This window comes from Heterocephalus glaber, unplaced genomic scaffold (assembly GCF_053883595.1).
Source record: "Heterocephalus glaber isolate CG9 unplaced genomic scaffold, H.glaber_assembly_v1.0 deba00001550, whole genome shotgun sequence".
Lineage (NCBI taxonomy): Eukaryota > Metazoa > Chordata > Mammalia > Rodentia > Bathyergidae > Heterocephalus > Heterocephalus glaber.
This window is the reverse complement of record NW_028258343.1, coordinates 691,382-708,062: the sequence shown is the minus strand read 5'-3', so window position 1 is coordinate 708,062 and position 16,681 is coordinate 691,382. Positions and strand designations below refer to the sequence as shown.

The window sequence follows — 16,681 nt, the reverse complement described above, 5'->3', positions numbered from 1 at the left end:
CCCTCTGGAGTATTTCAATCAATACCAATCACAACAGCCTATTCGGTCACGTGCACAGCACAGGAGATAGTGGACAGGAGCAACCCTCCTGTGCCATGGTTCATTTGCACCAAACATAGAGAAGTAGCTAATGAACACCTTTTGGCAAGTTAAGTCAAAAATATAACCTTCTGGTCCATCAGTTAAGAGGTCATTTGATCCCAATCTCAAAGGCTGAAAGTTGAATGAAAAAAGAGCAGAATAATTAATGAAACTCCCCAAAATGCATCTTATAAAAAGGCTGTAAAATCTATTACCATTTCAAGGTCATTCATCAAGGCCATCCAATTCACAAATGATAAAGACCTTTATTCCCACTGGGTGTGTGCATGTGTCTGTCTCTGTGTGACAAAGCATATTGGGAGTGTTTTCCAGATCTCTATCAATGAGATTTACAGGATGATAAAGTCTTGCTGTGTCTTTGAAAATGCCCTTAGTGAGGAGACAAGAGATCAGATCACTATAACAAGAAGGTCAGATCAAAAGGGAGTACAAGGGAATACATTGTCTTCCAAGTAAACAATCTTTGCAGGTTCTAAATTCTCTCAAGCACTTAAACAAGGGAATAGAAATAATCATATACATGTGAAATCTGGAGGAGCTGTAAAATTTATCCTTGGTGTTGAAGGAATTATCACTAATATTCAAATGAGCAATTTCTAACAAATTCATTTGTCCCCTTGGGCTACATGTTGTCACATTGCCACAAGAAAGAGCAGATTTCTTTATGCTTTTGTGACAGAAGAGACTATGTCATAAACATGTTTGGCACCATTTTATCACATAGAACCAATGAGAGAAAAAACAGAGGGAGTCATGTGTGGGCTCCCGTGTGGGTGAGCGGGCCCAGGTACAAAGCAAGCAACCAAGAGCCGTAGGGAGGCGGCATGCATTTTTAATCTCTGCTACAGCTTCTCCTGAACTGAGGAGCTACATTTCTTAATTCCATCCAAAAATGTTTCAGGTAATAGTAGCAAATAAAAGACCAGTTTATCTGTCGATCTGGCTAAAATCATACCTCTGGAACAAAAACAGAATGCTTTACTTGTCTACTAAGTACTATGATTCAGTGGGATTTGCCAAGCCATATACAGGTTGCTACAATAGTTGTTCTCTTTCTTATAAGTGTGATGACTGACACATGCTTGATATTCAATAAGTGTTAAATCAAATAACAATGGAAATATTGCTTGACCTATTTGCCAGTTACAATAAGATAGTTGAGGGGGTGAGATTCAAGGGGAGAGGGCTTGCCCAGCATGCACAAGGCCCTGTGTTGATCCTTAGGACCACACTTAAAATATATATATATATTAGATATAAATATTGACTCTGTAGGAAGCTGCATATGATTTCTCTTAATATAGAATGATAACAAACTGCAGGATGGAGCATCTTAATTCTTACTGAATCTCTTTCCCACAAAAGTGAGTACAATATTTTGCTACTTGCATCTTTTCTGCAAAATTCGACCACTTTACTCATTCTGGTATTGATTATATATCTCTCAAAGAAAAAATATAAAAATAAAATGATGTTTTAGTTTGGTTTCTCTTTTGTAACTTTCCTGTGATATATGCCTAAATTAATTGAAAAGAAATCTAATTTGAGGAAATCAAAGAAAGAGTCCATATTTTTAAAAAAAGAGAAAAAGGGAGACCTTTTGTCCTTTGCATGCTGGGGCTGTAACTTAGTTGGTACCATGCTTGCCTAGATTGCTTAGGGCCCTGGGCTTGATCCTTAGCATAAAAAGAAAAAAAAAAAATCCTCAGGGACATTTTCTAATCCTTAATTATATACATCACTACCACTGTGGCTGGAATTTTAAGCACATGATCAAGTCATCCAGCTCAAAGAAGAATGTAAAACATTTCTTATGATCTATTTGTATCCCTTTCTCCTTAGGGACATTTGTCACTAAACATATTTTATTGTTTATTATCTTTTGTGTTTTCCAGGATGCTACAGAAAAAAATCACATTCCATTCAACAGCTAAATATGTTACACAAAACCACTTTACTCTATGGAAAGATAGACTTTCTAAAAAGTACTACAGTAGTACGTGTCTCTTGCTTTATAAAAATATAGATTTACTGTATAATTTGGAACTGACAATTCCCTTATGCTATAGATGAAGAAACTGAGGCTCAGTATGCTGAGCGATCTTGTTGCATATCATACGATTAGGTTAGTAATAAGATCTTCTAAATCAACACAGAATTCTTTCTGTGCCAGGTATACACTGCTCATCAGTCCTACCTACCTTTTGTTTGTGTGTTTGAGGGAGGAAGATGGGCTATACTGCAAGAAAGCAAACAGGGGTTCAAAGTATTGTTTCTGACCTTAGGCTTGTACATAAAATGAAAAGAAAAGAAGTATTATTCCAAGGTCACAATGTCATTGACACTAAAGGAAAAAATGTTAAGGACATGACTATCATGGGAGTTAACATAATGGTTTAAGAATCTCAGAGGTATTTAATGATTCCTGCTAATAGTCCCATGCCAGGGTAACTGATGTTAGCTTTCATTTTTTTAATTTAATTCATTTGAAAACCATTCACTGAGTGCCAGGCACTTCCACTGTGTACAAAAGCGAATAAGTGTGTTTAGTGAGTAAAAGGGGTAAATACATTCATTAATTAAATTGAAACAATAAACAGATGTTGCGAGAACCCAGGCGTTGTTTTCTTTTGTATTACAAGAAATAGCCTACATTCCTTTCTAAGTTATTCACAATGGACCTGTCAAAGGAGATACTTAGCAAACAGTAGTCATTCTGGGTCTCTATTTATGAAAATAGAGGTCAGAGTGAGGTGAAAGGGGTCTTGATTTCCCCTGAGTACTCACAGTACAGTTAACACACTTCTCTGTTGTTGCACTCACCAAAATCCAGTCTGAAATAATGGATGATTCTACCTGTTCCTTGAAAATCCTTGCTCTGTGCTTCTCTTCCTTCATCTAGCTGACCTCTGCTCATTTTTCCAGGCCGTGCACTAAAATCATCCCTTCAAGGTAAAGCTAGGCCCTCCTAGTTTCCTTTCTGCACTGTGCCTCCCTCCAGGCAGTGTGGACCTAAAGCTTTTATGTTCACATGCATAGATAGATGTGCGATTCTCTACTAGGCTGAGAGTTGCTTAGTGACAGGAACTACTGACGGTTATGTTCATAGTCTCTAGCATAGACTGGGTGACAGCGGTAGCATCATCTGGGGGTGGCATGTGGGGGGTTGGAGGAGGTAGCACTTAGCTTTGTCTTCACCTCCTCCCCCATAACCTGTACTCTCTTCACCCAGGAAAGAATACAGTCTACCGAAAACCAGTATGCATGCCAGAAAAACGAATCAAAGAAAGACCTCAGATCCCCTTTCTATCAGATTGCTTAGCGAGCCCCTCCTACATATCCAGTAGAATCTATTAACATACTTTTGGGAAAGGGACAAGAACTTGAGTAATACCACAGTTCTGTTTGTTTGTTAGAAGATTTTTTTAAAGGTCCTGGAGATTGAACCCAGGGCCTTCACCCTGAAGTACATCCTCAGCCCTTTCTTACTTTTTATTTTGAGACAGGATCTCTCTAAAGTGCCTAAGTTGCTCAAACTGGGCGCAAACTTGTGATCCTCCTGCCTCAGCTTCCCAGAGTGCTGGGATGACAGGCCTGTGCTACCATACCCAGATCACCATTGCTTTTACTGAGATCCATTGTATAGTTTACATGCAACAAAAATCTTGCCTTTTCATATATGAAGTGTCTTGAGTTTTGACAAATACACAGTCTTGTAAATGGCACCATAATCACGGTAGAGGACATTTTTATCATCCCAAAATAATTCCCTTTGAACTAGTACAATTTTAAATGAACTCTAGAAGAACCATAAAATTTAGCAGTGCTGTAGATAACATAATATAGTCTTGTGTCTTAGACAACTTACTCCAACTCTCCAAAACAAATAGTTTGTTTTCTCTCAGTTATCATACCATTTGGTTGTATGGCAGTTTCCTTTTGGAAAACTGAAGGTATTTAGCTAACAAGATTTCACTGTTATTTCCCCAAAACTTGCCCCAACAGTAGAGATTCATACTCTGCTTTAATGAAACCAGTGCAACTCGTCTCCGAAGTAACTGGCATGTTTCTGTTCTTTCCCAACACTGCCACAAAAATAGTTGAACAATATTAAGCTTGTTTTATCAAGGTGACTGTTAGTTGCATCACACCGACACAGTGCCTTTCCCTTACTTATTGATTATATTCCCTCGTATCCTAGGGACACCTGCTACGTCCAGATTGGATGGATTAATGGGATGAAACAGCAAACAAGTAAATGACAGGATAAATGAATGAGGGAGTGAAAGAATGAGTGGTCGCCTCCATTTTATGGATGAGGCAGCATCTGAAAGGCACAGTGAGGTCAGGTGACTGGCAGAAAGCCACATGCAGATGTCATAGCTGTGCCCATCAGATGCAAAGTTTATTTTCTTTGCTTTCTCCACTTAGCTGTGAACTCTATTTTTTAAATGCCTGTAAAATATCAACAATAAGGAGCAAAAATGGAAAAATAAAGCACAACATTGGTTTTCTTACATGAATTTAATGTGGAAAGGATACCACTATTAAGATTGGGGGATAAATTTTCACTTGATAGGAAGTAAAAATAGGTCTCTTATTCACCAGAACTTCTGCTCCATTAAATGGGTTCTGTAATACTGCTTTGTGGATTTCTGCATAAAATACTTCATATATATCCGCTGTGTTTCTATTCTTACCAGGATTCTTTAGTGAAGAAAGACACACACACCTTCCCTATTGCTCGTCTTGTTATGACCAGTGAGGGAGAGGAGTCTGAGTGGTAAAAGATCTCCCACTGTTATACCTATGTTTGCACTCGATTTCGGTTTTCTCCGCCTTTGCACAGGTCAGGAATACACTTGGTTGCATTTCTGTTGAGAGCCTTTTACACTGGAACAGGTATCAAAAGAACTTCAACCAGAATAAAGAGTCCGCATTTCAGACGAAACTCTGATTTAAATGTCCTGACAGAGAAAACAGAGAACACTATTCGAGTGCCCCAGCCAAGGGAGTCCACGGCTGTCCAGTGCGTCCCGCGCTCCGGTGCCTTCTGTCCATCCCCTGCTCCTGATCAGATATGCATGAATCCTTGCTTCCTCCAGCCTCGCTGCTTTCTCTCTCCCTCTGCCTTTCCGGCGCGGCGCGGCTCTCCCTCCCTTCCTCCCTCTGGCTTCTGTTCTTTCTTACTCCTTCTCTCAACTGCTTAACTACAGCTCCCACTGGAACTTGCACAATCAAAAACAGCTCCCTTCCCGGGCAGCCTCCAGAAGCGCATCACCTGGAGAGGCGCCGGCCAGGCAGCGAGGTGGCTGGAGGCGGGGAGGGGACCTTGTCCCCCCGGGCCAGCGGGAGCATCTCCCCGGAGACTCGGCGTCCTGTCCCCCGGCCCCTGGGGCAGTGATGCGTACGTTTCGGAGCGAGGATGGAGAGAGAAAAGCTACTACCGGGGGCAACTGAAAGTGAGGAGAGGTTGCTGCAGTAGCTGGTGCTGCAGAATGTGCGCGTGAAGAACTGAGCCCCGCCAGCTTCTCCATCCCGCTCGGTCTTCATTCACTGTCTCGAGGAGAGAAACGGGGAAACAGATGCCCTAACCAGGAGGGTGCCACCCTGGATCTATAACTGTCAAGTCCCCACTGTGGAAGATGGTAAACAAAGACATGAATGGATTTCCAGTCAAGAAATGCTCAGCCTTCCAATTTTTTAAGAAGCGGGTAAGGACAGGTTGTGTTTGTTTCTTTTGTTTTCTGTGGTTCTCTTAAACGCTTTAGAATGCTTGCCGAGGTGAGCCTGAGGTTTGGTTGCTCAGCCCTTTAGGGGGCAGTGGTCCAGGGAATAGTGCTCCCGCCCAGGACTGCAATCTGTGGGGGCGGGGTGGAGGGCGAGGGGCCGGGAAGAGTTGCACTGGGAGGAGGGGGCTGGGCTGAGAGGCCTTGGAGAGGGAGCGAGCTGGGAATGGGGTTTCTCCATCGAAGCCACCACAAAGACGACCAGGTAGTTTCAGCAGAACTGGCCTGAGTACAATTATGGCTAGTAACTGAGTCTGGCTCATTGAGACTCTCCCTCTCTCTCTCTCCTGTGAAGGATTCAACTTTTCCACGCCTTTCCTTCTCTCTCTGCATCCTCACCTTCGTTAGTCCAAAGGACAAGGAGCAGCACTGCTCCTGGGATCCATTCAGCCAGTCACTGGCTATGTCTATCCGTGGTATAAACAGCAAAGGACTAGAGTGACCTTTCACAGAAATGATGGAATCCAGCATTTTAATCCTGTATTTCAAGTCGCCTCAATCTTGCTTAATATATCTTTCCTTTGCTTAGTGTATCTTTTTTTTAAGAGAGTGGGGGTGTATTTGAGTAACAATTCAAGGTGTATATATAGGTATATAGAGGTATATATAGAGGTATATGTATATATATTGCTTGTTCTTCTATTCATGGTGTTAAAAATGTTACAGGGGTTGTAAATGGACTTTCTTTTTTTCTTTTTGTGTGTGTTTTGCAATAAACTCAGTTCACTGTTAATGGCCACACTGGTGGTCTATAATTCTGCAAACTTATACCCAAGTGGAGGGTAAGAACTGAATGATTGTTAAAGGACTGATGACTGACAGACGTATGGAGAGTGTATTTAAGCAAGAGCTGCTTCCTGTAGCCCCCAGCTGCCCTATCCTTTTTAATACCCTAGAGCACTTTCATCCAAATGGTTCTCTCCATTCATTCCTCCTTCCCTTCATTCAGGTCCCTTCTGAGCCCTGCCAGAATCACAGCCCTTCATAACTCCCCAGCAGAACACTGAATTAAAGGCTGGGCTGGATGACCTCCCTGCACCAAACGGGCAAACTGGGAGCCCGGGCCAGAAAGCCACAGCATGTCAGGCCCAACCAGAGGGCCAGCTGAGGCCCCCATGCACCTGACTGAGTGCTCTGTCAGTCAAGGAAAATCTCCCCAAGAGGCCCTGGGTCCACTAAAACCAACAGAAACCCAACTCTTGTGCAGTGCCCATACCAAGCCAGGGAGGTCTCTCTCTAGTAGAGAGTGCAAGCTGGGTGACAGGAAGCCAGTACAACTCCACAGAGCAGCACCATGGTGTTCAGAGTTCCCTTGCGGCCAAAATATTTCTTTCCAAAGGAAGGGCCTCTTTGTGAAGACGAATTTCCAAGAAGAAATAAATATTTTCCTAATTAAAAAAATGCTATGACCTCTTTATTCAGTACTTACACTCTCAACTCTTTTGGGTTAATTCAATTTTCCTGTTAGTTTTGAGAAAGGGCCTTGGTATAGTGTCCACACTGATCTCCTTAATGCCTAGGCTGAAGTGATCCTCCTGCCTCAGGCACTCTACTGTGCACATCTTAATTCATTTATTTGATGGTACTGGGGTGTTTTATTTATTTTTGCAATTCTGGGATTGGAACCCAGGGCCTTAAGCATGGAAGCACTCTGCCACTGAGCTACAGCCCAGGCTCCAGGGGCCATGGTTTAGAACTCTTTCAGTCAGGTATCAACCAAGTTGCTTTCATGTGGAATTTTTTTTTAAGTTATCTCTTATTTTCTTTGCCATGAACATGTACTATAGAAACACTAATTTACCATCTGGTTTCATCTTGCTTAGAAGCATAATTTACCAATACATTTTACTTTTAATTAGTGCTTCCAAAGACCCTGAATTTTGCCAAGAACAAATCAGAGTACTGGTGTAGTGTCTGAGTATTTCCAGGCAGAAAGGAGTTTACTTCAAGATAACCAGCAAGCAACTTCACCTGCCTTCTAATCTGGGTCTGCCAGTTGCTGGAGGTAAGATCAGCAATTCCTTTTGGCCCTCTGCTGTCTTTACTCCTCCAGGACAGCTGGCTAAGGAGAATATGACTTTGTACCAAGTCATTGACGGCCCCGGGGAGACATTCCTTGATTTTTTTTGTCTGCTTTGTTTTATTCCACATTTGAGGGTTGTTTTTTTTTCTATATTCTAAATAAATGTTCATTGCAGTTTGCACTATGATTTAACTTTGACATTTTGGTTGTTGTTTGTTTGCTTTTTGCTTTTTAAAATATACAACTAAATATGTAAAGCATCAAAACAACACTGAAGTTTACCCTACCTCTTCTTCTACCTTCCTCCCCTTCCCAGAGGTAAATGTTATCATATTTGTGTTCATCCTTTCCAGATCCTTTTTAAAAGGCCTACTGTATATATTTTACATATACATTCATGTATATGTACATTCACATACATTCATCTTGGCCTTTAAGGCCAAGAATAGTCCATTTTCCTATATGCTATTGTTGAAGTTCCACACATTTCTGCATATATTAGTTTTAACCTAGCTGGTCTTACAAAGTGAACCTTTGTCCAGTGCTCACATGGAATCATGAATAGATCTTGGTTTTTTAGGGCTCACTAAAAAGAATGAGAGTGGGATCCAAATTTTGATTGCAAAAGGCCAAAAGGGTGCTTCCTCTGCCCCTCACATACCCTGAAGCAGCCTAAGGGGCTGGGGAAGAGATGCAGCCCCTCTGTCCATCCTGTCAGTGCTGTGTTTCTGGCACTGTGGGTAAGGAATTCCCATGCATGAGCTCATCAATCCTCATCATAGACCTGTAAAGTAAGAAATGCATTAAATTAAATTAAATGCATGAAGCACAGTTCAGCGAGATTAAACAACTAGTCCAAAGTCACGTACCTAAAAAGTAGCCAAGATAAAATTTCATGTGTTCCACTCAAAGCCAGGTCTGGTATTCTTAATCCAGATATTTTGATTTCAAACTACCTTTCTCTCCTCCTTTCCTTTTTTTCCTCCACAGATGATTTTTTTCCCCCAAATGCAATCTGTATGCACTACCCAGTGTATAAACCCTATAAAGGGCCCAAGCTTCCCCAGCCACCTCTCACAGCCCGAAGTGGAGGCAGTGTCACAGCCTGCAGCTAGGAACATCCAAGGACCAAAGGCAGTCCCAATAGTCGTGCTTCCCCCAAATCCTCCAGACCTAGGCCTTTTACACAGCCTTGCATTTTAAAAGATCAACTAAATCAGCTTAATTTCATTTAGCTGAGAATTGCTAGGCTAAAGTAGATAAAAGTTCTATTTTCATTCTCTATTTGTTAATGATGATTTAGCATAGAATGGTTATGTTTTATCCTTTTTTTTTCTGTAATGTAAATTAAACCCTGAGCCTAAGCACTGATCTACATCCTCAGGCCTTTAAAAAAATTTTTTTGTTTTAAAGACAGGGTCTAAATTGCTAAGTTTCTCAGGCTGAGCTGAAATTTTCCATCCTCCTGTCTGTCTCCCAACATGCCGGCATTACAGCCACATGCCACTATGCCAGGCTTGTTTAATTTTTCAAAGTTGCCAAAAATTCACTTAAAATAAATGAAAGAAATGTCCTTATCAGTTTTATTCTGACATCCCAAGAGGTTTAAAAGTTATCAATCCTGCTAAAGGTAATCCTTTTTCATGGATTTAAAGATTTGTTCATGGCTCAGATGCTTACATAATGACTTAGAAAACACAAGCAAACCACATTGTTTTGAACTGGATAATCCTTTTTGGAAACACACTAGGTATGTGAAAAAAGACTTCTATGGTCATGATTACATTACCTTTAGCCATGGAGAATTTGATTCAGAATGAATCTGAGAAGTCTTCTCATTGACTGCCCTGTTTAAAGATGACAAAACCCGTGCCTGGGAAATGAATCACCTACTCCAAGTAGAATGGAGCTAAGACTGGGTTCACATTTAAGTGTAGAATGCTTTCCTCTTCACTGTGCCATTAGACTAGTCCAGCATATCATGCTTCTTCCATTTATCCAGCAGCAAATAGAGCAAGGACAAAATGCAGTGTTTATCTTCGAAGAGCCAACAACCTAGAGACTACCAACTTTGACAAGATGCTGTCTTTTTTTCGTTTTTGTTTTTTTCCTGGTACCAGGAATTAAACTCAGGACCTTGCACTTGCCAGGCAGGTGAGGGGCTGCTGAACTACATCCTCAGCCAACAAGACACTGTCTTGATTTGATGTTCATTATTATGCATTTGAACAATTCTTTGCTTTGCTCCTTAATAACAATCACTTTTATAATAACTATCTCCTACACGGTACTGATATTCCTGGGCACTGTTCTATGAGCTCTAAGTATACTACACATTTAAATTGTCACATACAAAAAATGTATGGTAGGTACTGTTATTACCTGGATTTCACAGAAGAGGAAGGTGTACTGGGGTTAAGGAAGTAGACCTGTCATATAGCTAGTGAGTGGCAGGAGCAGGATTGGGATCCAAATCCATTTCCTTAGCCACTATCCATCCTGCCTCCTTGTGACACCAAACAATCCAAGGAGAGGGTTAGTGGAAAGCTGTGACTGCCCTGGCTCCCTTCTTTCTCTACACAATGATGAGAAAAGGGAACAGAGAAAAAGATTTCAACTGGTTTAAGGTGTTGACTCCAGCAAAGCTGAGAAATTAAATCTGCTCCCTCTGAAGTTTGTTTGTTTCTTTGTTTGTTTCTTTGTTTGTTTGAGACAGGGCCTTTCTGTGTAGTCCTGGCTGACTTCGACTTGCAGTCCTCCTGTTTTAGGCTTCCAGAGAGCTGGTATTACAGGTGTGTGCCACCACACCCAGATCTAAAGTGGTTATTCTTTAGCACTATTTCATAAATAGCATTCCTGTAATCCCAACACTTAGGAGGCTGAGGCAGGATGATTGCTGCAGGAGTATGTGTCCATTCTGGGCTACACAGTGAATTCAAGGCCAGCCTGAACTATGTAGCGAGACCCTGTATCAAAACAAAAATAACAAAGCTCCTTTTTGGGGGGTGGGGTGTGGATACCAGGGATCGAACTTGGGTCCTTTCGCTTGTGAGGCAGGTGGTGGAACCACTGAGCTAAATCCCTGGCTCCAAAACTACTTTTCTTATGGGAAACCCACAAAACCTTCTCAAGGGATAACATTAAGCACTTACTAAGGGTCACACATTGTTCAAAGCATTTCATGACCCTCATATGGCCCATTTCAGTCAAGGAAACCAAGGGTCTGGAGGATGAGGTACTTGAAGGCAGAACTAGGAAGAGGTGTAGCCACAATTCAAAATCAGATGGTCAGCCTTGCCCCATCCATCGCCCTGTGCACCTCTGGAGTGTACCCTGCTGGGACCCCAGGACTGCTGTAGGGCCAGCTTCCCCCACCCAACTCTGAACCTCCATTCAGAGATTTCGTTTTCCTCTCATAACTGTGGAGAAGCATGTTTGCCTTTTCTTTTTCTTTCTTTTTTTTCTGGTACTGGGGATCAAACTCAGGATCTTGCACTTGCCAGGCAGGTTCGGCACCACTAAGCTACATCCCAGGCAGAAGAGGTGTGTTTCTCAAGTAAGGGCAGTACAAATACTTTCAACAAATCAGAAGACTGTCTTAGATTTCTGCAGGATAGATTTAATCATATATCCTGAAACTGTGGCATGGACTCCAGTGGCTTCTATACTTTCTCCACAAGTAGCTAATTTCTGAGCTCTTCCCAAGCCTCATCTGAGCATGCTCCCCCACCACAGCACACAGCCATCACCTGCACTGTTTACTCACCTGTAGCTCCCACGGGGCAGGCAGGTCCCTAAGGACAGAGAACTGGTTACCTGGTGCGGAATAGCCTCCACTTAGGCACACTTGTTGAATGAAAGGACACATAAAATGAATGAATGAAATAAGAAGGAAAACAGGACTTTAATCTGGCTCAGAAATTGACACTACCCATTAGCAGAGGCAGGTACTTGGGGAACTTTGACCTCAGTTTGTTTGCTGACCAAGTGCCCATATCACAATTTTGGTGAAGTTTTCCCTGTCATGCCAAATAAGACAGCCATGGTAATGATTCATTAATCTCTTTATTTTACATTAATATAAATCATCGACTTCAATGCTATACAGTATATGCATTATGCATTCTCCCACCTAGCATCTTGTGGTCTTTCCAACTATTTTGCTTTTCTGTGTTGTTTTTGTGCTGGAGATGAAACTGAGGACTTGTGCATGCTAAGCACTGGCTCTATGGCTGGAGCTACATCCACAGCCTGTTTTTTCCTCTGTTTCAATGTGGTTTTGGGAAGGAATGGAATGTGGAAAAAAAAGATTGAACTCAAGCTGCCTTTTCCATTTCAATCACTTCAGTTTAGACGGTTTGCAGTAGCACTGGGTTGTGCCCTACTACTTAGGTTTCACCGCCCGGGGAAATTAGCTTCCAGGACCACTGAATGGAGATAATGAGCTGTTTTCATGAAAGAGATTTTTTTCTCCTGGTGGCTCTCAAGAAAGTCTTGTCATAGACTCTTGTTCTGTTCCAGTGCTTGGGAAATGTTTTGAATGTGAAGTGCAGCAGAGTTCCTTGAAACACTTCTCTATTTCTAAAGAACTGATCCAAAAGTGTGGTTCCCACATGTAACCCTGGGTTAAGAGGCATTCAGAGCTCTCCTGTGTTTTACAATCTGCAATTGCTTAGCAAGGTCAAGCAAAGCTGGATGGGATAGAGCTGGGTACAATACAGTGTACCTATAATCCCAGCTCCTAGATAGGCCCAGGTAGGTAGATCACTTGAGCTGACCAGTTAAACACCAGCCTGGGCAACATAGTGAGATTCGATCTCGAAAGAAAGAAAGAGAGAGAGAAAGTGAGGAAAAAGCTTTATAGAAGGAAGAGCCATCAACAAGCATGTCACTAGCTAGAGATTTCTGATTATGAAAGCATAAGGGGAAGAACTATACTGGGAATCGGATCAATAGAAAAGCTTAATTAGTAATGTAGGTGAAGATAAAGATAGTTCACTAGAGGAAATATTCTGGAAGCTTATTTTAGTTGATTTTAAAAAATACATTCCAATTATTTTTAAAAATGTAAACCCAAAATGTTAGATGCTAAATGTCAACACTCTCAAGGCTGGCAGAGGAGACCTCTGACTTCTGAGTGAAATGCTGTTTCCCGGCTGCCAGCTGGAGCCAGAGCCCCTCACTTGTCCGAACATCTGAGTGGGGAATCGCCAGCTTCTCCCGCTGCAGGGATGAAGGCTGGGCTCAATCCATGGGGGCTGAGCAAGTTAATTCACAAGACAGATTCCCTAAAGTGCTTTGACTGAAGGAATAGGGACACTTTCTCTACAGAAAGCAAAAATCTCTAGGCTTTAGTTCCAGTACATCCTTCTGGCCTGGAAATAAGGACAGGAGCAGTGACCTAACCTGGTCCTTGGTCTAAGAGCAGGCACACCCAGCACCTGGACAGGTTTCTCTGGCAGACTGCACAGTGATGCTGGGAAATTTATAAAAGAGTGTGTGGGGGGAAAGAGGAGGGGGAGGAGGAGGAGGAGGAGGAGGAGGAAGAGGAGGAGGAGGAGGAAGAGGAGGAGGAGGAGGAAGAGGAGGAGGAAGAGGAGGAGGAGGAGGAGGAAGAGGAGGAGGAGGAGGAGGAGGAGGAGGAGGAGGAGGAGGAGGAGGAGGAGGCGGCAGCAAGAGGACAGCAAGGCAAGTCCGGTGCTGCTTTTAGCATCCTCCTGCAGCTGCTCCAGCATTTGGAGAAAGGTTTACTATTATAGTTTGTTTACTCTTACACCTATGTCTTTGCAGCATTCTGAATTGACTTCATAAGTATTTACAAGAGGAATGAAATTCAAGGATGTAACTAGAGCAGTAGGAGAATCATCCAATTGACAGCACAAGCTGCCAAAATATTACTCTAATTGCTTTCTAGATCCTGCTGGGATATTTTTATGTGAAGAGTCCACTTAGCTACTTCCATGGCATTGGGATCACCTTGACCTCTTTTCCCTTCCTAGGTCAGGGCATTTGCCCAAAATGACTGGTCATGTGGTCTCTAGTTCCTCTCTCTCTCTCTCTCTCTCTCTCTCTCTCTCTCTCTCTCTCTCTCTCTCTCTCATATGCTTGAAGCAAGACAAAAGGAAGAAAATCCAGAAGTGATATACCTCTGCACTTACGCCCTACAGAAAACAGAAAATTCACATCCTAGCCTAATGCCTGCAGGAATATTCTTTTTTGTTTGTTTTTTGCTGAGATAGGATCTCACTATGAATTTCAGGCTGGCCTTGGACTTGCAGTGATTCTTTTGCCTCAGTCTCCCAAGTGCTGGAAGTACATGCTTGAACCACCATGCCCTGCCACAGGAACATCTTGCTAATTCTAAGTCACTCTGTTCAAGTGAGTTCAGCCAGTATGAAAGATCTTCATAGCACAAAGATTTTAGTTTCTACAAGTACCAAGATTAAAAAGTGTCTCCCAAGATTGTTACAACATTTAGATTTAAGTCCTTGCAGGACCAAAATATAAAAATGTCAACGAAGGAAAAGAATGAAAGTGAAGGGCTTGAGAATTGGAAAAAAGTAGGAATATACATTTGTAATATTTATTATTTAGAAACATAATCTTTTTCCTGAATGATCTTTCTGAAAACCAGCTGATTTCTTTAGAATCCTGAATCTCTCTGGGCCAGTACATATTTTGGGTTGTAATACAGAAAAAAACATGGTACCAAAAACTATGAGTAAATAGCTTCCAGGGTAGTTTAAAAGATCAGGGTAATGTGGGACATAGTGGTGCACACCTGTAATTCCAGAACTCAGGAGCCTGAGGCAAGATTGCCATGAGTTCGAGGCCAGCCTGGGCTACACAGTGAGTTCAAGCCTGGAACAGTGAGACCTTATCTCAAAAAACAAAAACAAAAAATCAGGGTAAGGCTAAGTAGCAAAATAGTGGAGTGGTAATGCAAACATAAAGATATTTAAGGACTTGCTGGAATCTCATTTGGCTTCTCCGAAACTTAAAGTACAAGCTTCCTGAATGCAGGAGCTTTCCTGTCTTGTTTACAGCTCTGTCTCTGTGCGTGGTACACAACAGACAATAGATAGCTGATGAATCAATAAAGACAAGTGGTGTTGTTTGACATGTCTAATTATAAAAGCAAAACAGAATAAGTAGCTATTACCTTAATGAACTAAGATACTCAAACAGCAGGTAATGAAATAGCATTTGTTTGATTAGGCTTGATAGAAGCTACATCTGAGCATTGAACACTAAACTGGGTTGTATTTTCATGATTATTTTGGCATTTGTATGATACTAATGTAATTTTTGGATGGTCTGGAAACAAACCCAGGGCTTTGTGTGTGTCGTACATTGAGCTCCATGCCTAACCTTGAATAAATTTTTAAATGTCCCTGAAAAAAACTAGAGGGCTTAATTTATGAATATCTGTATCTTGTATATAAAATTTTCTATGATTAATAAGATTAATGAAAATACTAATGATTTACCAAGAATGTTTAGTGAATTATAAAATTTATGAAATAGAAAGTTTATCAAAGATATCTAGGAAACTTAATCCATGGATGTAAATCACAGAATTTCTATTCCATTTTTGGATGAGAAGTAAGAAAAGCTTACAAGAAATATGTTCAATTTTCACAGGGGAATAGAAGTTGTGTTATTTTGTTAGGGCTACTATTACCAAAGTACCACAAACCCATGGCTTAACTAACAGAAATTTATCATCTCACAATACTGAGGCCAGAAGTCTGGGCCTCCAGATTAAGAGTTTGACCCTTCTGAGAAATGAGCAGGAAGGATCTGTTCCAAGTCTCCCTTTCTGGCTTGGAGAGAGCCATCTTTCCCCTGTGCCTTCCCATGGCCTTCCCTCTGTATGTTATCTGTCCAAATTTCTCCTTTCATAAGTACACAAATCACACTGGATTAGGACTCACCTGAATGGTTTCATTTTAACTTGATGACCTCTTTCAAAAGCCTATCTCAGGGGCCAGGGATTTAGCTCAGTGGTGCCCATGCCTGCTTCACAAGTTCAAGGTCACAAGTTTGATCCCCGGTATCAAAAAAGAAAACACTTATCTCCAAGTAAGGTCTGAACCATACTTTTGATCTTAAATGTCCAGCAAAGGCCATGTGTTGAAGGCCTGGTCACCAGCCTTCAGCGCCATTGGGAGAAGATGCAACATTGAGGAGGTGGGGCCTTATGGAAGGGAGTTAGGTCTCTGGGGGCAGCCCTTGAAGGGGATATCAGGACTGGGACCCCATTCCCTTCCTGTCTCTCTTTCTGCTTATTGGCTGCCATAAAATGAGGTATTTCCTCTGTCATGTGCTTCTAACATGATGTATTGCTTTGTGCAGGCCCATGGACTGTTTCTCATTTTTTATGGCTGAGTAGTACTCCATTTTATTTTTTAAAAACTATATATTCTTTATCCAGTCTCCAGTTGATGGGCAATTGGGCTGCTTCCAGGTTTTAGCTATTACAAATTGTGCTGCTATGAACATGGGTGCACATATATCACTGTGGTATGATTCTTTTAATTCTTTGGGGAAGATACCCAGCAGAGGAATAGCTGGGTCAAATGGGACTTCCACTCCTAGTTCTTTGGGTATCTCCATACTGATTTCCACAGTGATTGCACCAGTCAACACTCCTAGCAGCAGTGGAGCAGGGTTTCTCTTTGTCCACAGCCCCACCAGCATTTGTTATTGGTTGATTTCATGATGGCAGCCATTCTTTCTGGGGTGAGGTGAAATCTCAGTATTG

The 16,681-nt window shown here is 41.8% G+C and overlaps 1 protein-coding gene across 1 annotated transcript in view; it reads left to right on the top strand.

Moving 5' to 3' along the window:
- The first annotated feature begins 5,220 nt into the window (after positions 1-5,220).
- Sgk1 (serum/glucocorticoid regulated kinase 1) overlaps positions 5,221-16,681 on the top strand; it is a 128,455-nt gene continuing 116,994 nt past the window's right edge. The window contains exon 1 of the mRNA XM_004874826.4: positions 5,221-5,816. Coding sequence (XP_004874883.1) covers positions 5,748-5,816 — 69 coding nt within the window. The 5' untranslated portion in view covers positions 5,221-5,747. The remainder of the gene's footprint in view (positions 5,817-16,681) is intronic.